The sequence below is a fragment of the Spea bombifrons genome, chromosome 8, assembly GCF_027358695.1.
Source record: "Spea bombifrons isolate aSpeBom1 chromosome 8, aSpeBom1.2.pri, whole genome shotgun sequence".
Classification (NCBI taxonomy): Eukaryota; Metazoa; Chordata; class Amphibia; order Anura; family Pelobatidae; genus Spea; species Spea bombifrons.
Window position 1 is genome coordinate 27,556,398 of NC_071094.1, and position 24,175 is coordinate 27,580,572.

General features: G+C 37.6%; 1 protein-coding gene across 1 annotated transcript in view; it reads left to right on the top strand.

Moving 5' to 3' along the window:
• Window positions 1-15,182, top strand: part of LOC128502853 (probable global transcription activator SNF2L1) — a 50,086-nt gene extending 34,904 nt beyond the window's left edge. Inside the window, exons 20-24 of the mRNA XM_053472799.1 lie at window positions 1,281-1,413; window positions 3,253-3,371; window positions 6,816-7,028; window positions 12,221-12,328; window positions 14,797-15,182. Coding sequence (XP_053328774.1) covers window positions 1,281-1,413; window positions 3,253-3,371; window positions 6,816-7,028; window positions 12,221-12,328; window positions 14,797-14,859 — 636 coding nt within the window. The 3' untranslated portion in view covers window positions 14,860-15,182. The remainder of the gene's footprint in view (window positions 1-1,280; window positions 1,414-3,252; window positions 3,372-6,815; window positions 7,029-12,220; window positions 12,329-14,796) is intronic.
• Window positions 15,183-24,175: the final 8,993 nt, after the last annotated feature.

Below are 24,175 nucleotides of genomic sequence, written 5' to 3' on the forward strand. Positions count from 1 at the left end.
TGTGGCCCCAAAGTGCTTGTAAAGATTTTTTTCCCACACTGATATTGAATTGTTTGACATTTCTTTATGTGTATCTGAGCACAGTGCTCAATCTATGGTGCCCCATTTCCTCAGTGCACTATTTATGGTACCAGATTCTTGTTTTTGTTTATTTGTGCATAAAAGAACAACCTGTCATCAAATTCAAGGGACTATTGGATTATTGAACCATTTAGACAATGATTGAAAATTGTTTCTTTTTACATCTGGGAGATGTGAATCACTCAATTCTGTATTTGTACTTGAATAAGGAAAATGGGTATAGCTAACATGGTCCAAGAAAAGGTGGAGTGTAGTCAATGGTGAAAAATGTCACAACATTTTCAGAAGCTCAGGGGTTTATTTTTCAGATGGAAAAGTCCTCAGAGGTTCCAACGCTAATGTGACCCTACGTGTTTCCTTATGATAGCCCAATAAAGGTGTTACTTTTGATTAAAGTCTCAGTGGGCTCGATTCAATGGACCTGACTAAATCTGGCTATGGCTATATGGTTTTACATATCAGGACATAACAACAATCATCTGTTCCTTAGCAGGTCTACAAATTAGGTAATTACAACCTCAGATGAACAACAACACATGACATATTACACAGTGTCATGATTTATTCAACAAGAATATGTTTGTATGCGCAATCAGATAAAACAAAAGATACATACAAATGTCACAGGAATAGTTAGCATGGACATAATGAAGACGACAACAGGAGAATTCACCAAAAAGGATTTTTTTACAGCCCTATTCTTCTATTACTTTAAATATGTCTCATTTTAACGTATTTTACTGTTAATGGGTTCAGTAGAAAATGTAAAACAAGCACAGAATATTATTACTAGCTGGTGCATACTGACAGGAAACTAATGGTAGTTTTTTGCTTTAAATATAAGAGAAAAAATTGCCTTTGCTGATTTAAGAAAATATATTTTTTTAAATTGCCCTGTTATAAAAGACCACTGTTCCCTGCATAATTGTAAGCCATTTTCATAAACACTTCTGAAAATTCTTGCCAGGTGAAAGATTATGATTAAATCCAGTGCATTATTTATTTGAAGGAAATGAGTTGGATTTTGCAATTGAAATATTTTTTTTCCCAGTATTCTCAATTAGAATGTTTGGAATGGTTTGGAATGCCTCAAAAGTTATTTTAATCTGCTTCTGAATACTGTTTTTGTGGCCCAAAAAAAAGCAGATTTAAAATTTCCACTTTGTTACAGAACTGATGTAATAGTAATTTTTTTTCAGGGATTTACAAATTGGAACAAACGAGACTTTAACCAATTTATTAAGGCAAATGAAAAGTATGGGCGTGATGATATTGATAACATTGCTCGAGAGGTGGAAGGAAAAACACCTGATGAGGTCATGGAATATTCAGGTCTGTTCATTTTAAAATTAAGCTATTTACAAACTATATACAATTTTCTCTGCAGCATACATTAGCAGATGAGTTATGTCTTTGGTTCTTTCTATAAGTATGCCTAACATTAAATATTATAATCCCATTATGAACCCTACTAATGAGCTCCCCTAGTATAGAATTATGTAGTATGCTAATGTTTTACAAAAAAAATACATATAGATATGATAGATAGATATAGATATGATTCCCATGTCCCATTCCCATGTTACTGTGAAAATGCAGGAAACGTATTTTAATAAAGAAAACATGCAGAAATCAAAGGGAGCTTCTACTGGAAGAATTGTCGTGGTGGACCTGTTTAATGTATAGCTCAATCACAGAGATATGTGGCCACTTAAGAGGCAAATCTTTAAAAAACACATAGCATGTCAATATTCTACACACAATCACTCAAGGGTAGTAGACAGTAGAGCATATGAAAGGGAGAAAAAGGGAATTATGACTGTAGAAGAGAGAAGAACATGAATATGTAAAGAACAAGGTGACCAGTGAGAAGAATGGGACAGGTAGTTTCATAAATATTAGCAAGCAAAAGAAGCTTTGGATATACAAAGAAAGAAAGAAGAGGTGTAGTTGGAGGGGTATGAAAAGCAAGCTCACTGTTGGAGACAGGGTTACATGACCTAGAGGCTTAGGGGTATAGGTGCCATGAAGACAAGCTGGGAGAGAGAGAGAGAAGCAGAACCTTTATGAAGAGGGTGAACAAAGAAAAAGGCTACTCAACTAGAAGAGCAGGCAGTGGTCCATTACTAATGTTTATATAGGAAAGGCAGAATTTTCCTCAAGAAGTGGTATGGGGTAAAATGTTGTCCTTAATAAAACAAACAGCCATTTATTTAGGGACAAACCTAAAAGGCAATGAGTGCAACAGCCAACACCATTTTCAATAATGGAAAGAATGAAATATCAGATCTAAAGTATTATATATTGTATAGCTTTTGATAGCGGCATCTGAATAACAAGCGTTTTTCAAAAGTATGAAAGTTTCCGAAGTTTGGAGATCACTAACACAACAACAAAAATAAATTCTAATTTTAATACATAACTTTCATGAAAAAAAAACCCAGATAAAACAATAAAATAAAACATGGACATTTTTGTAACCAAAGGCATATATTATGAAAAAATATGTCCAGTATGTACAAATGCAGTTTACAGTGAATGCAAAAAAAAATCTCTTTCAGAAAGCAAAATTATGTTGTTAACTCAATGAATTATTGTATTACAGCAGCAACTTCAAGTGTGCGTGTTTGCTTCATGCTGCATTCAGTCATAGACAAGCCATCTGTATCCCAAGTGAAAAGCTATTTTGAGAAGCTGTTAAATAGCATATATACAGTGTTCAAAAATTTGGGGTCACTTAGAAATGTCCTTGTTTCTAAAACAAAAGCAAATTTTGTTAATTAAAATAACAGTAAGTGAATCAGGAATACAGTGTAGACATTGTTAATGTTGTAAATGACTATATTAGCTGGAAACGGCTGATTTTTAATGGAATATCTTCATAGGCCTTTTATCACTCCCATCACTCCTGTGTTCCAATGGCAAGTTGTGTTCGCTAACTTAAGTTTAAAAGGCTAATTGACCATTAGAAACTAATTTTGCAATTATGTTACAGCTGGAAATTCCCTTGTTTTCCTTGAAAACAGCTAATTGACCCCAAACATTTGACAGGTGTGTGTGTATGTTTGTAGTCACATGATGCACTTTACACTCTTGTTGAATTTTTGTATTTAAAGTCAACTAAAATACAGTGATTATTTTTTTTATATATTTAGTTTTATATATTTGCAGCTGTATTTTGGGAGCGATGCAATGAACTGCAAGACATTGAGAGGATCATGGCTCAAATTGAACGGGGTGAAGCAAGGATTCAAAGAAGGATCAGCATCAAGAAAGCCCTGGATGCTAAAGTAATTTTGTCCTAATTTCTTACAGTTACTCAATAGGCAAAACCTGAATGATATGCAGTATATTACTAGATTTGTGGGTGAAAAGATGCTTTTAAGTGACTACCAAAAATGTGGAAATGACTGAAAGCACATTAACAGAAGTAAATTGTGCTTTGTTTTTCTCTAATTTTATTTTGTTCACAGCCTGAATATTTGCATATTCACAAGTTAAGGGTTATATTCTTGCTTGTAATCACTGAGCTTTATTCAGTTGTAGCTCTTCTCAATTTTCTGCCTTTGAGAGAAAAGATACAAATCCAAAATTAGAACATGTATTTCCTTAGTAGCGTTTAAAAGGCCAAAGCACCGGATGACCCATAATGGGTTTTCACTGCTTAAAATTGTTCTTCTGGGGGAAAAAAGATATGGGGTAACTTTTCAGGGAATGCCAATTGTGCCAGGCATGTATGTATCTTGGCTCACCTTAAAAACAATATACTGTTCCTTTTAACCCCAGACTTTTATGGGGTTCTATTGGTTATTTGTTGGGCTGGTGTTCTGGGATGAAGTCTAGGATGCAATCCTATTAACATCCCTGTTACAAAGTAATAAAGGGAAAATTCTAAAGTTATGTCAATAAATAGTCCACAACTCAAAGGTAGGTAGCAGGAATAAGCTGAGGTTGGTAACCGTAAAAAACAACAGGATACAATATTAACTAGTGCTGAAAGAAAGCTGCAGCTTGTGAAGTGAACTCATTGAGATGATACAACTCCACGTTTGCCAACTCTTGACTCCAATTAGCTTTTGTTGAAGTAATTAGTCTCGAGGTTCACATACATTTTCCAACCCACACTGAATATTTGAATGATGTATTCAATATAGTCAAGAATAATACATTTGTGTGTTGTTAGTTAAAACAGATGGTGTTTGTTAATTATTGTAACTTGAAGATGAAGATCATATTTTAAGACCAAGTTATACATAAATGCAGGTAATTCAAAAGGGTTCACTTACTTTTTCTTGCCACTGTGCATCACAAAAGGAAGAAAGGTGATAAAAATCCCCGGAGATAAACCATAAAAAACCACTTCAGCTATAGGCGAATATATCACTATAAAAACGTTAATTTACTGGCAAAGAAAATGTTTCCATAGTGATTTACCTGACGTCAATTTGTTTAACCAAGTGTAGATGAGGTGTAAAATTACCTTTCTAGACTAGGATGTGGTTTTATTTGAGACAGGAAGACGTCAGTTCATTCCTCAAAACTGAATTCAAAATTACATAACTGTATCTGCCCTACAGGCAGGGCCGGACTGGCCCACCGGGATACCGGGAAATTTCCCGGTGGGCCGGCAGGTCCGTGGGCTGGTGGGACCAGGGGCGGGCTGGGCAGGGGGGCAATTGCCCCCCAGGCTGCCCGAAATCTAATCTGAGCGGCCGCTGGGTGCTGATGCGGCCGGCTGGCGCTACTATAATACTTTTTTCTTAATTTAATATGGCAAGCTGGTCCGGCTTGCCATATTAAATTTTAAAAATGTATTACAGTATCGCCGGCGGCATCGGCACCCAGCAGCCGTGTGCGATGGCCGCCTAGTGATGGGAGCAGCGTGAGGGGTGAAAGCTCCGCCCCTCGCACTGACCTTTCACCCCTCACGCTGCTCCCATCACTATGCGGCCGTCAGATTGCTGGCAATGTAATCTAAACGGCCAATGCGTGCTGATGCCGCCGGCCGGCTCTGCTTTAATACTTTTTTTTTTTTACTTTATATGGGGAGCCGATCCAGCTTACCATATAAATTAAAAAAAAAGTAGCTCCGGCCGGGGGCATCAGCACGCACCGGCCGTTTAGACTACATTCCCAGCAGTCTGATGGCTGCATAGTGATGGGAGCAGCGTGAGGGGTGGAAGCTCCGCCCCCTCGCACTCAGACTGCTGCAGCACCGGATGTCAGGTCAGTGACATCCTGTCAGGAGAGAGAAGAGAACAGTGTGCGGCTACCAGAGGACGGAAGTCAAGAGAAGTAGAAGGTGAGTAAAGTAATGTATTTTTTTGTACAAAATGTATAATATTTTTTTGAATGTGTTAAAAACAAAAAAAATCAGCATGTGTGTGTATGTAAGTGTGTCCCCCTATATGCCACTCTGCCTCCAGAAATGCCTGGAACATAAGGCTTTTTTGGAGGCAGAGTGCCCCATGATATGCCTTTTAACCCCCTTTATGCCACTCTGCCTCCAGAAATGCCTTATACCCATATATGCCACTCTGTCCCATGATATGCCTTTTGACCTCTATATGGCAGAGTGGCATACAGGGGGTTAAAAGGCATATCATGGGGCAGAGTGGCATATAGGAGGGCATAAGGCTTTTTTGGAGGCAGAGTGCCCCATGATATGCCTTTTAACCCCCTTTATGCCACTCTGCCTCCAGAAATGCCTTATACCCATATATGCCACTCTGTCCCATGATATGCCTTTTGACCTCTATATGGCAGAGTGGCATACAGGGGGTTAAAAGGCATATCATGGGGCAGAGTGGCATATAGGGGGTATAAGGCATTTCTGGAGGCAGAGTGGCATATAGGGGGTTAGAAGGCATATCAGGAGGGCAGAGTGGCAAGCCTGGGGGGAGATGTGCATAACTCGGGGGTAGGTTGGCAAATAAAAGGAAAAAAAAAAAAACATGTCTCAATCATAGCTTATATTAAATATGAAAAAAATAGTCTACATGAATTAATAAAGAAACAAAAGTTTCTTACCAGAATATCGTGAAGAATAATGTGATCAGTGTTTTGTTCCACTGAACTTTTTCATCTAAAATGTTCGCTGTAGCAAATGTTTTGATCCCATTATGTGTAATGTATTTAATTTATTAGGGCCTTTTAACACTTTTGCTTTCTGGCATTTTAATACAAATAATGAGATAAAAAGAATGGCGAATAGTGTGAGTCGGGTATGTATAAGGGGTGCGTGTGGTTAAAGAGCGCGACCGTGAGATAAACTCTATGGGGCTGGTCTCCAAATTTTTCCAGGGCTGCTTTTCAGTCCCAGTCCGGCCCTGCCTACAGGGATGTTGTTGTCTTGAGAGAAACATAAAAGTCATCCTCACTGGCACCCAACACACCCAGTAGGTCTGCAGGATATTGTGACAGAAGCTTATGTTAATAAGGGGGTCAGATAAAATTATAGCAGTTTATGACTAAATAACGTGTCCTGCAGTGAGTCCTCTTTATTTAATTTTAGGACACTTGCATTGGATACAAATTCTTATTAGTGTATTAGTCTAATCCTGCACAGAAGGGCAATCTGGAGCTGAAATGCAAGACAAAAAAAATTGTTGATTATAAGATAGAACAGTATTTTGAATTATGGCAGCATTTGTTCAAGTATTGTGAATGTTTTTTTCTTAAATCATAAGGTAGAAAAAATGATTACTAAGGTTGCTTTTCTGTGTCATGTTCAGATTGCAAGGTACAAGGCTCCTTTTCATCAGCTGCGGATACAGTATGGAACCAACAAAGGCAAAAACTATACAGAAGAAGAAGACAGGTTTCTAATATGTATGCTGCATAAAATGGGTTTTGACAAAGAAAATGTATACGAAGAGTTACGTCAGTGTGTTCGAAATGCTCCTCAGTTCAGGTTTGATTGGTTTATCAAGTCAAGAACTGCCATGGTAAGAAGATTATTCCTATTGCGACCAATTTACAATTCCCCTTTTCTTTTGTGCATTACTATGAGAAATAACTAGTTTTGACAAGGTAGTGACTTATCTATAGACACAAATATTTGTAATTAGATTTGACAACTGCCATGTGTCGACTACACATATAAAAGGCAAGAAACTCTAATTCTAGTTTTCATGCAAGACTGTAAAACACAGTGTAGGTGGACAAAAATAGTATAGTACTGCTCCCAAGTATCTCATTTTTTTCTGTTTTCCAAAATGCTGATGTTTTTAGCCTTAGTGAAAAAAATATTAAGATTATATCTGGAGGAAAAAAAACTACCAAGTTCTTTCTATGTACAGTGAAGATGTGTAATGGCACAATAGTGACACAGAACCATTCAGAACGTTGTATTATTGGAACATGATCTATAGTAAGGCCATTATTTTCCTTTGGATACTAATGATAAATGTAATGGTGTGGGATATGACATGTTTAGTTACACACACACAGTATACTTTACCTACAATATACTTTGTTTCTGAATAAGAAAAACTAGCTAAAAGACGGGATGCTGACAGGGGGGCAATTGCCCCCTTGGGCTGGGCAACTTCTTAACACAGTGTGTGGTATACAGACTGTGGTGGCTTTATATGGAACACACAATTAAAGCTTTATTATGTGTTCAATATAAAGCCACCACAGTGTGTACAATACCACACTTAGGGTGAAACACTCTTACTGGATCCTATATTTTCTCCCTTTATAGGTTCATCTACGCATATTATCTATTAAATGTGTGTCCTTGTCCACAAACTGTTTGGTGCCATCCCTCTCTGGCTAGCCAGATTTTCAGTAGCTGTTAAAGAGGAATAGGCAGTATATTAGTGTATACTCCTACCATAAACTTCTCTTCAGAAGTGACTGGTACTTAATAAGCAATGCCGATTTCTTAACATCTTTATTCACCTTACCTCAGTTTGTGGTTTCACCGTTTTGTACTGGTTTCTTCTTCTGCCGTTGTACAATAATGCGTGTTATATCACCTTGGCCGTCCCAAGACATTGTGCTGCCTGGGTCCAAAACACCCACACTAGCACACACACCCGGAAACTCATACTAACATGCACACAGAAACCCATACTAACACACTCATCCAGACACTCACACCAGCACAACACTAACACACATACACGCAGGGCACCCACACTAACATGCACACACACGCTAGCATATCCCGACACACTCAGTCAGATACACACATAAGCAGACACAAACATATCCAGATGATCACAGACACACAAACACGTACGCCTGACAAACACTAACAAATCCAGACACACACTAACACACACAACCCAACATACCCACACACACAGAGACCACACTAACAAACCCAAACACAGAATCACTACACTACCATACCCTGACACACACAGTTGCCACACCCCACCTCCTTCTTAATAATAATAATAATAATAATAATAATGCTACCAAATGTATATGTGTGCCAGACAGAACATACCTTGGGGTGGCATATTGCCTCCCCTGTCAAAGTGGCTGGCGCTGCCACCAATGTACTCTGACTTGACAGAGATGTCCTGCAACCACTACTGCTGCTGTTTTGTTGCTGTAAAGAACTGTGCCATGAACCCGAGTGAGCTTAAAATCACAAGTATTTCTTATCCACCAATGTAATGTCATAACTGAGTCTTGTTTAACACTGCTTTGGATGCTGACAGACATGCAGTGACTGTTTGCTTAAAGCAAGCTTTAGCTATGATATGAAAAAAGGATTCAGCAATGCTAGTAATTTTCTACCTGTAAACTATAAGCTACAAGCTTACATAGTACAGTAAATTATTATACATTTCTGGGCACAAGGTGTCTTCTGTACTTTACCAAGATCCGCCCCACCCCTTACAGCTTCTTGAAAAAGCCTGTGTTTAATTGACTAAAAAAATTCACTTTTCCTAACTTGATTTTAGACTGTGGTGGGGTATTGCTTACATACTATTTTAAACAGCATGTTAAAAGGGACTCTTCAGCCATCATAGCCTTTTAAAACCTTCGGATGTCCCCCTTGCAAAGCATGCAGGTGATTCTGCAGAATCCCACCATATGCATTTGCCAATTTCCCCACCCCCAGCTATTTTTGTTCTAGGAAATGTGTTTCAGCTGAACACATCTCCTTGCACATTATATACTGATCGTCAGCCAGCTGCTGCACTTGCTTACTGAATGCTCTGGATGAGGGTCTAAGGAGACTCGCAGGTGCATGCATGGAAAGGGCTCCAATTGATTGTAGTGGGAGCAGTTAATGGCATCTTGGATGCATAAAAAGTTATTTTGTCAATTAATAAATCCATTTCCCAAACACCTTACTAAATTGTTCATAAAGTCATTGTACATTAAATGTCTAGAATGCATTCCCTCTCCATCCTTTCTTCTAAAGCGGTGTACTTAATGGTATCTGTGCTAGACATTAAACTACTTTACTAAGTCAGCTTGGTAAATTTGCCATTCCCAACAGAGAATGTGGCATCCACACCTCTTAAACACCAGCAGTATTATATGCTCCGTCATATCAGTTAATGGATTAACACACATGCTGATTAATGCAATACACATTGCTTTATGTAATTTGTACACAGTTTAAACACATTTAGAACATTTAATGCCTTTGGAAAAGAAAACTATGTGATCTATCAGATGAGCAGACATAGCTGTGGGTTTAAGACAGATATTAAATTATGTTTCCAGCTCCTATTTCATAGGAAAAAGTAGCAGCATGCATTACCGAGCTGAAAATGGGAAATGCATCAGTTAACTGAATTAATGTCCTAAGCTAGTAATATTAAATCCAATGCATGCCTGTCTCTGAAAGCTAGTAATATTAAATCCAACCCATGTCTGTCTCTGACAGCGCATCTGCTTGGACTGTTATCTTTAAGTAGGGGATGTATCATAATACACAGTGAAATTCGAAGGTCAGATGTTCAGGCCACCCGGAGGGCTTTCCCTGCAAAATTAACCAGCCATTGAAATTCTAACAAATACATGACACATATCTGTAGCTAACATGTTATATGTTTTATATCTCTTTTCAACAATTATGGTGCTTGTGATACTATTTTTGTTAATCTACTTGACTAGATTGTTATGCCAGATGTTTCCTTTTTATGTTAATTATAAAAACTGACCCGTTTAATTCACTGAAATACATGGTCATGTGTGGATACTTTTCAATACATAATTATCAGTGAAACCACTAGATGTCTCCCCATACTTATTTGTAATTCTTTCATTTTGATTGTCATTTTGTTAAAATGTGTTTTTTTCATTTGCTGTATTCTAAGGTATGAACATTGTGAACTTTTAATATAGCCAACGTAGTATTTATTTGACTTTTTTTAATGTAAATTGCCACAGCCATTATAAAACAGCCGAGCCCTTGTCAGAATAAATTTAGGTGATTCCTATAAACAAAATTGTATTATTATAAGTGAGCAGTACACTATTGTATTAAGTAGGCTGTGATTTTGTATGGCATTCTGCCTGTGCAATATGTGGGATGCCATAAAGAGCTTATTAACATAGTGAATCCCATGTAATCAACCAAATGTTTGTTCTGTGGACAAACAAGTGTTGTACATGCATGGAATTCAATGGTCTTATGTCATAACTTGGTGCATCAATATGTCACTTGTCTTAAAAAAGCCTAATGGCTCAGCATTACTAGATATTCTGCAACAGATCTTTGCTTTTAAATTACATATTTGCTTGAAATATCTATATTCATATATATGGATGTATATTTTTATGGAAAATGCACAGATTTGCTTAGAGCTTTACAGTAATAAAATTACATTTAGTACGGTTCTATACATATACATATGTATAGAACTGCACTATACATATTCTGTACAGACATTTTGATTCGGTACAATATGCGTGAATACAAATGTTGCCCTAAGAGCTTACAGTCTAAGATCATATGTTAAACTAACACAGCACAGGAACGGAAATTCGTTCCTGGTGATTTAGTTGAAGTGTTTACTTTCATCGGCACAGACTTTCACGCTCCTTATCCCTTGTGCTGCACTGATGTCATATTACAACACTTAGTTTTAGAAAGTGGCAGGAGGTAAGAGGGTGAAGGAACATTGCATAGCTTGCATAGCTGGTTTGTGCTAAAGAAGGGACATCTCGCGCCATACAGTGCAATAGTATGATTGTGTTTACATATATATATATATATATATATATATATATATATACCGTATTGGCCCGAATATAGGCCGCACTTTTTTCCCCCACTTTAAGTCTTTAAAGTGGGGGTGCGGCCTATATTCGGGGTCTAGCGCCCGACGCCCGGGACATGCAGTCCCGGGCGCCGGGCAGGCAGCGGGGTTAGGATACAGATCCCCCGCAGCGGTGCAGGGGACCCGTATCCTACTGTCGGATACGCTCAGACAGCCTCCCCTGCCGGCACTTTCCACGGGGGGGAGTACCGGCACGGGAGGTTGTCTAAGCGCATCGCACGGACGTTCACCGGCAGCGGCGATGCGCCGTTGCCGGTGAACGTGCGCATGATGCATTCTAACCCCCCCGACTTACCAGGGCAGACTCCCGGGTGTCTTGCAGGGCCGGCGGAAGACATCTACGCAATACGCGTATACAACTTCCGGTGCCGGCACTCAGCGGAAGTTGTATACACGATGTGCATAGATGTCCCCCTCCGGCCCCGTAAGACACCCGGGAGTCTGCTCTGGTAAGTCGGGGGGGGGGGGGACAGAGTGGCAGCATATCTCGGGGAGGGGGAGAGGACAGAGTGGCAGCATATCTCGGAGGGGGAGGACAGAGTGGCAGCATATCTCGGGGGGGAGGACAGAGTGGCAGCATATCTCGGGGGGGGAGGACAGAGTGGCAGCATGTTTTTTGGTGCTTTTTTAAAGAAAAAAACTTTTTTCTTTAAAAAAGCACCAAACTTTTTGGGTCCGGCCTATATACGGGGGCGGCTTATTTCCGAGCCAATACGGTATATGCAACACATTATTTATGGTTATTTTGAACTGAAATAGTTTGGTCTGGAAACCAGTATATACATCTATTATTGTATCAGTTTAAGACATGAGATGCAAGAGAAATTGATAAACGGATCTATCTATAGTTTTTGTTGTGTGCTTTCTTTTATTAGGAGCTGCAGAGGCGTTGTAATACACTTATATCACTCATCGAAAAAGAAAACCTGGAGATTGAAGAAAAAGAGAGAGCGGAGAAAAAGAAAAGAGCAGCAAAGCCATTGGTAAATATATTAGCTTTGCTACCGTTACAGTATTGTATATTAAAAAAAAAGTTATGCAAGCTCCTTTCTGAATCATTTTTTTATGAAACAATATATTGCTATATTTTTAATGGTAGTATGTGTTATTAAAATAAAAAAAAATGAACGCTCACTAACAGAAAAGAAATGGGCTGTAAAAAAGTAAGGAGAAGAAATTGGAGAGGTTTATAAAGGTTCTAGTAGAATAATTGGCTCTAGAGTTCAGGTCAACTTTAAACAGTGTTTTGATTAGCAACTGTATTTACATTTCCTTAATAAGAAAGCAAATGTAACCTTAAACACCCCCTCTCCTCAAGAATATACGTACCATTATCATACTGACTTTCTGTGCGAGTGTTACACAAACAAAAGTTGTTACAAGTGGAAATTAATTTAGTTGATTTATGTCCATAAGTGAGGTTGGAGCTTTAGATGCAGTGGAATTCATATCAGTCAATATTATTTTGTAGATCAGGGATTTGAATGCAAATGACAATGAGCAAAATCAATCTCTGGGAAAAAAAGTCACCTGTGGTAGTCTCTGTATTGCCCAAGTAGCTTTCTTCCATCAAGGTCCAGACAATATTTTTGTCATCATTATAAAACAGTATAGTGTTAATATCATCTTCATATGCAAGATGAATATGTAATTATAATGAATTTAAACTAATAGATGAGCGTTATACTTTGACTTGATACAAGGAGAACTGATGGAAACAGATGGGAGATATAATGATGCATTGTACTGGGAAAACTCAAAAGTTATCCATGAAGACATTATGGAAGAGAGGCATATTTAGATTGGATGGGACAAATAAATCATGGTATAATATAAGTAAGAAATGTGCCAGCGTGAAGGAATGTGAGCATAATTTGTGTTGCACAAGGTCAAAAGCTTTACCTAGGACACATGGAAGTATGCACAGAGTATTACTTTATCGCACCGGAAAGGTAAGAGGACTTACAGTGAAGGAAAAAATGATTTGATCCCCTGCTGATTTTGTACGTTTGCCCACTGACAAAAACATGCTCAGTCTATAATTTTAATGGTAGGTTTATTTGAAAAAAATAAGTTATAAATTGATTTGCATTTTACTCAGTGATATACGTATTTGATCCCCTATCAATCAGCAAAATGTCTGGCTCCCAGGTGTCTTTTATACAGGTAAAGAGCTGAGATTAGGAGCACTCGCTTAAAGGGACTGCTCCTAATCTCAGTTTGTGACCTTTATAAAAGACACCTGTCCTCAGAAGCAATCAATCAGATTCCAAACTCTCCACCATGGCCAAGACCAAAGAGCTGTCCGAGGGTGTCAGGGACAAGATTTTAGACCTACACAAGGCTGGAATGGGCTACAAGACCATCGCCAAGCAGCTTGGTGAGAAGGGGACAACAGTTGGTGCAATTATTCGCAAATGGAAGAAACACAAAATAACTGTCAATCTCCCTCGGTCTGGAATCAACCCAGATCTATACGGGATGATCTTGTCAATGATCTCCAGGCAGCTGGGACCATAGGTACCAAGAAAACAATTGATAATGCACTACGCCATGAAGGACTGAAATCCTGCAGTGCCCGCAAGGTCCCTCTGCTCAAGAAAGCACATGTATAGGCCGGTCTGAAGTTTGCCAATGAACATCTGAATGATTCAGAGGAAAACAGGGTGAAAGTGCTGTGCTCAGATGAGACCAAAATCAAGCTATTTAGCATCAATTCAACTCGCCATGTTTGGAGGAGGAGGAATGCTGCCTATGACCCCAAGAACACCATCCCCACCATCAAACATTGAGGTGGAAACATTATGCTTTGGGGGTGTTTTTCTGCTAAGGGGACAGGAAAAAAATCAAAGGGACGATGGATGGGGCCATGTACCGTCAAATCTTGAATGAGAACCTCTTTTCCTCAGCCAGGGCATTGAAAATGAGTCGTGGATGGGTATCCCAGCATGACAATGACCCAAAACACGGCCAAGGCAACAAAGGAGTGGCTCAAGAAGAAGCACATTAAGGTCCTGGAGTGGCCTTGCCAGTCTCCAAACTTTAATCCGGTAGAAAATCTGTGGAGGGAGCTGAAGGTTCGAGTTGCCAAACATCAGCCACAAAACCTTAATGACTACTTAATGACTAGTAAAATGCAAATCAATTTATAACTTATTTGAAATGCATTATTCTGGGTTTTTTTGTTGTTATTCTCTCTCTTACTGTTCAGATAAACCTACCATTAAAATTATAGACGGATCATGTCTTTGTCAGTGGGCTAACGTACAAAATCAGCAGGGGATCAAATAATTTTTTCCTTTACTGTACTATGAGTTGGAAAGGGGGAGGGGCAACTATGTAAAAATAATAGAGCAACTGGGCATGTGACAAGAAAAGGCTATCATAATATTTACAAACATATGGTTGTGTCTAGTGATACTGAAATGATATTTTGTCTCCTTTTTTGAAGGCACATAAAAGAAAAGCAGATGCAGTAGCAGAAAAAAAGGATGCTAAGAAGGCAAAGTCTTAAAACAGGAGTAACCTCAAGTACATGTTGATTGCGCTATACAAAACTGCCATCTAATTCTCACCTTCAAATATTTTCACACTGTTAAACACCGATGTTTATGTTTGAATATTTTAATCTTGTCAGAAATTTTAGCTTTGGCATTGTCTTTATTAACCTGAAAGATGGAGTCATATTTTATGCATCTCAGTATTTCCATGTATTTTGTGAGTGGCATCTTACCAAGGTTCTACCAGTCCTTGTTTTTAAGCCAGTGCAGAGTTTTAGCTTTTGTATGTTTTATACTGTACGCTGTTGCTTTGGAATAAAATCTTAGTCTGACAGGAGTTTGCGTCTTGGTACTCAAATTAATATATAATGTAATATAATCGGTTGTACAGGTTTTCACACAGCCACATATTACTACCAATTACATACAGTCATACAAATATATACATATCAATATATATTATTATATAGATGTATAACACTTTGTAATATTGAATAATGGATACCATTTCAAGCCCAAAATTGAACCTGTCCATGTTTGCTGTGTTGCATTCGTACAATACAAAAACTATATTGATGTTACGCATTAACTACCAGGAATGGACTGGGGATGAAATCTGTCCTGGCATTTTAAGGCCAGGAGCTTGCTGCCTTCTGGATACACACGGCTGCATGCGGTGTATTCAGATGGTGGATGCACAATGAAGCGTTGGATCAGCCACAGTTATGTGGGAGATATCTGGTGTGACTGATGGCCAGTCTGGGCTTGTTAACTACTTAAGAAATACACATACCCTTTACAATACTTTGAAGGTGAAAAAAAAGAAAACCACCATATCAAAATGACCAGATTGTAAAACTATATCCGTATATTTTGTAAAAAGTAAAAAATACTTTGATCATAACCTATAAATAATAATAAAGATACTGCACATATTTCTGCTTGCAAATGCTATACTTCTAACTGGTTTTAAAACATCAAAAATGATTTAATTTAAAGAACACATATTGAATATCTAGTAAAACTAGCAGAATATACAGGTCATTGTTTGGCTTTGCAAAGCTTTTGAAAATTTCATGAAATATATGCATGCTTTAAATAAATGATCGTTTCACACTTTTAAATAATCATAACATTATGTCCTTTTGCTTAAGTAATGACTTTCATGCAATTTCTGGTCCCTTCAAGAAGTTAAATCCTGTAAATATTTAATTTGATGTCAGTCAAAACGAGAGCAATTTTAAAATATTATCATTGCATAGCAAAGTCAGCAGCGCTTGGAACTGTTTTAAAGAAAAGCTTTCTTTGCATATTTTAAATTGTTGATTTAAAGAGAAAAATAGGAAACACAAACACAAAATACATTTTAGTATTTCCCTGCAGTTTTGGAAAAGGTAGTCATTTCTCACCCCAGTGGGATGGCTGAAAGCAGGGCTTTCTTGCACAAACTATCACTATCTCTGGCACCCCATCCTGCATTGTACTTTCTTGCTATCACAGTACTGTTGGCTTTCCCTACAAGCGAAGCGCTATAGGCAGCCGCATTTTCCACCTATAAGGTGGAGCGTGCCCTGCTGGAAAGGTGAGATATGATCAAGGCATCTACAGATGAAGGGTTACAATACAGGTACAAGGGGTCAGTGCTTTATGCACGTACTGAGGAACCCAGTTGTCATTATTATATTCAGTTGTCCATTCTTGCCCAGGCAAACTAGGAGAGGCATCAACCTCTTGTTGGCCTCTGAGAGGCATCAACCTCTTGTTGGCCTTCCAAGTTTGCCACAGGTCTTGGTTTGGTATAGCAAAGGTTATCCTGAAACCAGTGCAGACCTCCATATTATCTTTTCTAGATGTAATGTCAGGACATTTAACTTAACTGGGAGGGTGGTAGATAAGTGGCACAGCCTAACGACATAAGTGAAAGCGGCTAAGAAGTGAAAGAGACTAATAATTTAAACATACATGGGGACCCATAAGGTTATCCTGAATCTCAGGCGAAACTTAGGACTGATTAAGGTTTGAGTGAGGAAAAAGGGACTGACTAGATGGGCTGGAATGTGCTTATCTGCCTTCAAATATTACATTTCAATGGCTGAATATGATGTAAAGAGATTTTTGCTGTGCACACAGAAAGGAGGCGAAAGGCTCCTGTGGCATGGTAGGTATGAAAGATGTCGGCAGGCGATGCCCATAAATATGTCACTTTTTGCATTATTGGATTTATAACGTGGCAGCAGATTCGGTTGTTCTATTACAATAAGGGGGTTTACTAATTATAATAATTGACAATAACATTAACACAGTGACGGTAACTGCCTTACAATCTATTAGGAGGTAGAGAGGAAATTAAACAAGGTGAGGCACTGCTTGGACGAGGATGATTTGATTGTATTGAGGGTCAAATAGAGTTCTTTAAGGTGGGGCGGGCAGACGGTTTCCTTCAGAATGCAAGTTGTTGGCATTAAGAGAATAGATTGTTTGCTTCTCTAAATAGATTGTTTTTTAGCAAATATTTCATGTAAGAATAAGTAGGGCTTGTGGCAGAACAAGGTAGGCGATTCTAGATAATTGGTACAGAATGGGTACAATCTTTCTGATAACAGTTAAGAAGGGCAAGTAATGGGGTAGAGCAAAGAGGATGATTAAGGAGATGTCTGGGGATGAGAGCTGATATACAGGGGAGTTTAGCATTGTTAATGGATTATATGTTATTCTGGAAGGTATGGGAGCTATTGAAGGTGGGTATCTTGAAGTCAATTTTCACCTTGAATTTTAAGGATTGCTTTTCCCAAAATCATCTTATTTACTGCTATATTATTTTGGTTACAAAACACCTCTTACATATAATGACTTCAAGTTGTCACAAAAACTACTCTATGCCTTGCTTAAGACCTATAAATAAAAAGACTTGCACATATTATGCTTACTTGGCATAGCATTATTGAAAACAATGACATCCATCCACAGGCTTTGAATTACAGTGTTTTTATTTCATTATTAAAAAAACATATAGCTGACAACAATAGAATGCAGAATCAAAGTAACTACCAAAGTCTTATATTTTTATTGTAAGGCTCAATAAACATAGAGACGAGGCAACAAAAACTTAATTGAAGACGTTAATGTAATTCTAATCTGCAAGTTTTCGCTAGAGAAATGTTAGATCTAAGATTTATTTTAAATTCAATAACTGACTCAGCACTTTTAAAAGTCTTACAACCCATCTGAATCTACATTTTAATGTTGTCTTTCTCTCAATATTCATAGAAAATTAATTGACATGGATGACACATTTTTGTCAGGTGCACAATTGACTAGATAGTGTGCCATCAAAATTATTTTCTATATTGCTGAGCTGTTCAGCAATGTAATGGAGTTATTCTTATGCTTCAAAATCATGAATAAATAAGCAACATTTCTATAAACCTCATCATACATAACATAATAAAGGGAGTATAGAAAGCTCAAAACAAGTGTTACTTTGACTTCTAATGACAACAAAACCAAATGTTATTACGCTATATAATAATGTTCCCCTAATCTGGCCCGGTTTGGGACATTATCCTTCACTAATCATTGGTTATGTTCCCAATTCAAATAGGGTGCCTAGGTGAAAAAAAATAGTAAAAAAACACTTTTATAATCACAAAGTGAATTAATTTATGTGCAAACACAAGCAATGTGAAAGGATGGAATCATATCCCATCCATGTTTTGGCTGTTCTTGTACTTGTATCCTGGACTCACACCACATCTAGGCTTCTGATCTACAATAATGCCTAGAAACTCTATAGGTGATGTGGCAAAGTGAGGCTGTCTATATCAGTTGCAGATTGGAGCGCTCTCTATTCCCAGCATGAAAGGGTTAATAGATGGAAGTCAGCCCTTTCAGGTGAATCCAATTTACCTGCTCGGCAATGTTTAAAAGGTCAGCCATTGGAGGCATTAGGAGTCTGGCAACAGGGAGAGAGCAGAGCAGTTAAGCCAGAGGCCCTAAGACTCTAAGGAAAAGGTACGGTCTAAACAAACTTGTGTTTTGCTGTGACTACTCGGTGTGTAACTGGGAACTGGATTAGCTGGCCAGTTGGTTAGTGAGGGAATACTTTGTATAGATAGTCTCCAAAATTGATTTTTTTGTGTTTTTTTTATTTGCCACTGTGAAGCACAGCACTGTGCACTTAAAAGAAAAGCCACAATAAACCACGTTTTACTTTTATTCTGATGGTTGTATTTGGAGTTTCTTGTCAATAACCGGGCCATCCTGCCACAGTAAAAACGTGTTCCTATGACCAATGGCTATAATCCACCAAAGAGTTAATTTCAGGAATTTATGTAATGACCAGTGCTTGCTATGAGCAAAAGCCAACTCTCAGTTTCTACATAATTACCATAGAAAGACTGGTATTAAATTTAATTGCAAATAAATACCTAAAATGTTACCTATAATACAGCTATGCAAACAAATGGGTATATGTGAAACATTATCTTCTTTTCTTTTTTTTTTTTCTTTTTTTTTTTACAAAAAACATTTTTCTTTCTAAAAGGTGCTGTCCCACTTGTTGACAAAATATTCATTGCACAATATTAAGCAAATAAACTTTAGCAGGTCTCCCATTTAGTTCTTTCTTCTAAAGATTTCATAACGTCCAACACGTCCAAGTTGAACCGGCCATTTTTTAAAAACTCTGGGCCAGCCGGGGGAGCAGCAGGCCAAGTTGCCCTATTAAGTGCTCAGATTCTCTGGTATTCAACAATACTATGAATAACATTACATCAAGCTACAAAACTGTTCAGCAGAATAGGTAAAACCTTACCTTTAAGCTGAGATTCTCAGTTATGTGATCAGTCTTTTGGAATTAAAAGTTTCCTTGAGTGAATCTTTTAGGACCATAAAAATGAACTTGCATCTTGGTAACATGTTAACAAACCCTGTTTGTTTTTATTTACTTGAATGTTGATTTGATAATAATTGATGTACAACATATTAAAGCAAAGTTTCCAAGAAGAAATCTTATATAATTTAAAAATCAAATATGTTACTTTTGGTTGGACTGAATTTTTCAAGAACGGAACAGATGTCCCTTTACAGGGTGTAGAGGGCAGAGTTCCTTTTATTGAAATCAGTAGTATACATTTTCTGTGATCTCTTGCTTTCCTGTCTTGGAGGCCTGGCAACCGTAGACTTGACTTTATACACCTTTTAATAAGCCAGATTTTATGCATTTTTCTGATAGCAGCTACCCATTTTTCTGATGGCAATTACTTCATGCTACCCTGTTAATGAAAGCACTGCCCAAAGGCTCAGTAATCGTCAACGGTGGCATAAATCCAGAGATTTCACATGCTTGATGGTTTTCTGTTCCTTCGTGTGTTGTAAGTTAGGTTAATAGATTTTCAAAAATATTTTGAAACAAACTGGTTTTTGTACAAATGAAGTCAATTGGCAATCTCTTAATTAATCTATGAAATAATGTAGCTATAGCCAGGGCTATCCTTTGCAAAAATGGAGAGGTTGTCTTGGGGCCATGCTTAAAAAGGCCCCACTCTCACGCTTGTCTTGTTTCCTAGCACACGGTAACATGGGCACCCAGCGTGACCCCCTACATATTAGCATCATATGCACCCAGGGCCGGCGCCACTATAGGCAAAGTAGGTGCCTGCCTAGGTGTATAAAATCAAGTTTGTGATGCCATAGTCACATTTCTGAAATATATATAAAAATACAAAGCAAATAAAGTTCTGAAAAACTTCATAGAAAAAGAAAACTTAGCTAAATTCAAGATATATATATATATATATATATTTTTTTTCTCTTGTACAAACTTGTGTAGTATTAACTACAATGTTTATTCTCTGTTCATTGCTTCCTACAACATAAGAAGAGCTGTCAGAAAAGTATTCTATTTTCTTTTTTTATTCTGAAATTTTGATGCAGCATTTAGACATAACAAATGAAATTCCTTCTTTCAAGCCATTCACACAAAGCTCCATTTTATCCAGTTTGCCTGGCAATGATACCATAACTGAAAATAAAACATATTTTAGTGGGAACCATAGATAAACACTCCATTAGTTCAGATGACCTTGCAGGATGGAGAAGCTTTTAGTGTCCTTAATGACACCGGTAAAATAAAGCAATTTTTTCTTGTAATACGTGTATCGGTGAATGTGTGTTAAGAAGTATGTTCTAGCTTCAAGTAATCAAAACATATAGTTGTAGCTTATTCGAGCAATGAGCTTGGCTTACTTTTTATTTTGTAAAATCCAATTTTACTTTTTAAGTTAGAATAAAATGTATACCTAGCATTCAAGTTGTTATAGGAATAACTTATACAACCTTTTTACATAAGACTGTCACTTAATATACTGTTCTCATTTTCACAAATCTGAAAAACTTTACAGCTTTTAAGCATGCTTAAATTAGGAAGTTTGTGGTTTTCCATCTTTGCAATTTTAAAATAAGTAATGTTCTACTTTTAAAGAGGAGATCTGTGGCACAAGATGTCTAAACAGTCAGCCACTGTCCTGAAGCCCTGTACCTTAAAGCTTTCTTCAAGGGGAAGCAAAAGACATGCGGTTCCTGGGAATACGAAGTTAAAGGGAAAGTCCTGTGGGAAAAAAATATATAAAATATAAATGTACATTGACAGAAACCTGGGTGTATCTCAGTTTGTTCCAATAAACTTCCATTATCTGCAGAGCTGGAGGCTGCCATTGTTTATAGTCATGGCAGAGCTGGACTGGGAAAGTGGCCTGGCAGGTAAGTCCAGCGGCTGAAAACATATTAAGGAAAAATTAGAACTGTACCAGGTTCTTCAGCAAAAAATGTCCCTAGAGAATCAATGACGTAACGTAAACGTTTCTTGCCGCTACTGGGGCCCAACTCCCAGTATATCACATTTTTAAAAATTAGAGTTTGAACAGATTGATATGCCTTATTCATATTTGACCCAATAACTGCCAAAATAAATCAACATACCAGACATTTGAAGTGTTTCAAAATAACAAAAAATGCGTAACTATGTTTAATCGATATTGTTCAATGTAGTTCTTGGGTAAGGTTGGAACTGACTCCCACCTAGAAAGTCAACCATGGCTGGGCTACATAATGGAATTCTGTTTATTAAATATAGTGACTGCTACAAGTGATCACTATAAATGTTTTCTGTAGCATAGCATGGGCTTTCCATTGGCAGAGGAGAAAATGTCTCTCCCTTTTCTCAGTGTGATCTTGCTGTGGGAAGGGGATGCAGGGTGGAAGGGTCTTATGTGTGAAGTACACTCAAAATGCAGGAAATGGGTGCTGTTACAGAGTGTTAAGTGCTAGAATAAATTGTTGGTAATAGCCATTATTGACTATTAATTGTATTTGCTTGTTGTGGGACTGAGGTCAAAACAGTGAGGGGATTGAAACATACTAGCCTAAATATAAGATAAGACCAAGGACAAATGAAGCTTTCAGTCTTAACATCAGACTAGATGGGGTACATTGTTCTTCTCCGCTGTGAAATTCCATTGTCCTATATTTCAAAAGTAGCTACTGAAATGCCTAATTGGCATGTTCTATTAACAATGTGCGGACTATGACAGCGACAAATCATAATGACATCATACTGTCACTTTTTTAAATTGTTTTTTTGCTTGATGGGATTTTGGTTAGTGGGTGTTAAATGGAAGGAGAAGCTTGGTTTGTAAGTGGGGGTAACTTGGGAGCACCTGATCACAAATCATAAGTACAGTATGCTATAATCTATTTTATTTTGGTTGATTGGTTAGTGGGTATAAAATGGATGGGGGGTCAATAGTTTGTTTTGTAACTCAATCAAAAATGCAGGGCCATGCAAACAGTGTAGCCTCTAATTGATTATACAAGATCTTGTCCTGGACATCCCAGTCAAACAAGATGCAAAAAAAGTGAATAGCAAAGGTGTTCATTATCCCAGTACACATTATATCAAAAGACCAAACGATGATAAATATATAATATAATGTATATGTATATTCCACAGCAGATAACACTACACAGTGAATCTCTACCTTGGTCTCCCTGAAACTATGTACCCCTAAAGTGATGTTAGATGTTACATTATAAAATGAGTTTGGCCCATGGTACTCTCAATTTGCCCAAAAGATTCTAAGAAGTATTTTTTTTTATCTCATGGACAAAATGTGAAAAATTATGTAGAATTTGAGAAATGTGAGAAATCACTTCATAAACCCATACCAAATACACTGCATATATAGTTTGAAGATTCGAAAATAGTTTTTTACCCTTTGCCAATTTAAAAAAAAATGTCACAGATTTCATTTTAAAAATCTGGTCACCTTAGTCTAAGGTATAATATAAATATACTCCTATACCAGTTACATCATTCTGTTGTTCTTTTTTGGTTTAGTTCTGTAGCGTTTGGCTATTGTGAAAAGGTAACTAACAAGTCTCAAACAACAAATAATACTTTCAGAAGCACTGCATAGCATTAGTGAAAATAATTTTCATTTAAAATGACTGGCTTTATTTTATTTATTTTTAATATTTAGGGGTGTGTAAATAAATTTATTAAAACAGTAATATATTTACTAGACTTGTGCATTCGTCTTCGGGCGAACATGAAAACGAGCACGAAGAGGCCGTTTTTTTGTTCGTTCCGAAGGAACGTAGAACAGAATACAGTGCCGGCAAACCGTAGGCGAAGACGAAGACTCACAATCACGAAGAATCGAAGATTCTTCGTGATCGTCTTCGTTTTTGCCGCGCAACCGCCAAAATTTCAAACAGGAGTGAGCTGATCCTCGTCTGTCCAATCAGCTCACTCTTGTGACGTAACGCTAAGGGTCTCGTCCAATGCCTGTGCTGCTGTTTTTTGAATTCTGAAGGCGCCTTTATAAGACCAGAGCTTGCCTGAGAGATCCATTCATTTTTCGCTGTGACTGCTTTGGCAACACTGCTGTGCTGCATCCGAGCGTTACAGAGAGATTGTTCTGTTCTGTGTGAGACTGGTAAGCCTTAGCCTGCCATTTCTCACAGTGTACTTCATCCTCACTTCAGTGCTACTTAATTAATATATTTAATAATAATAATTTGATTAATTTAATTTTTTTAAAATTAATTTGTCATCAACTTTAGTGTAAGTGCTGTTGAGTTGACAGTGCACCCAGTGCCTCAGTGGCACTGGGGTGCCCTTGCCCTGGGCTGGCACTAGTGCCTATTGCCTGTCCTGCTTAAATAAATTAAATAGAATTTATAAATTACAATTTAATAGAATCTATAATTTAATAGTTCATTATAATATTATATATATATATATATTTGTCAGTCATATATATATATATA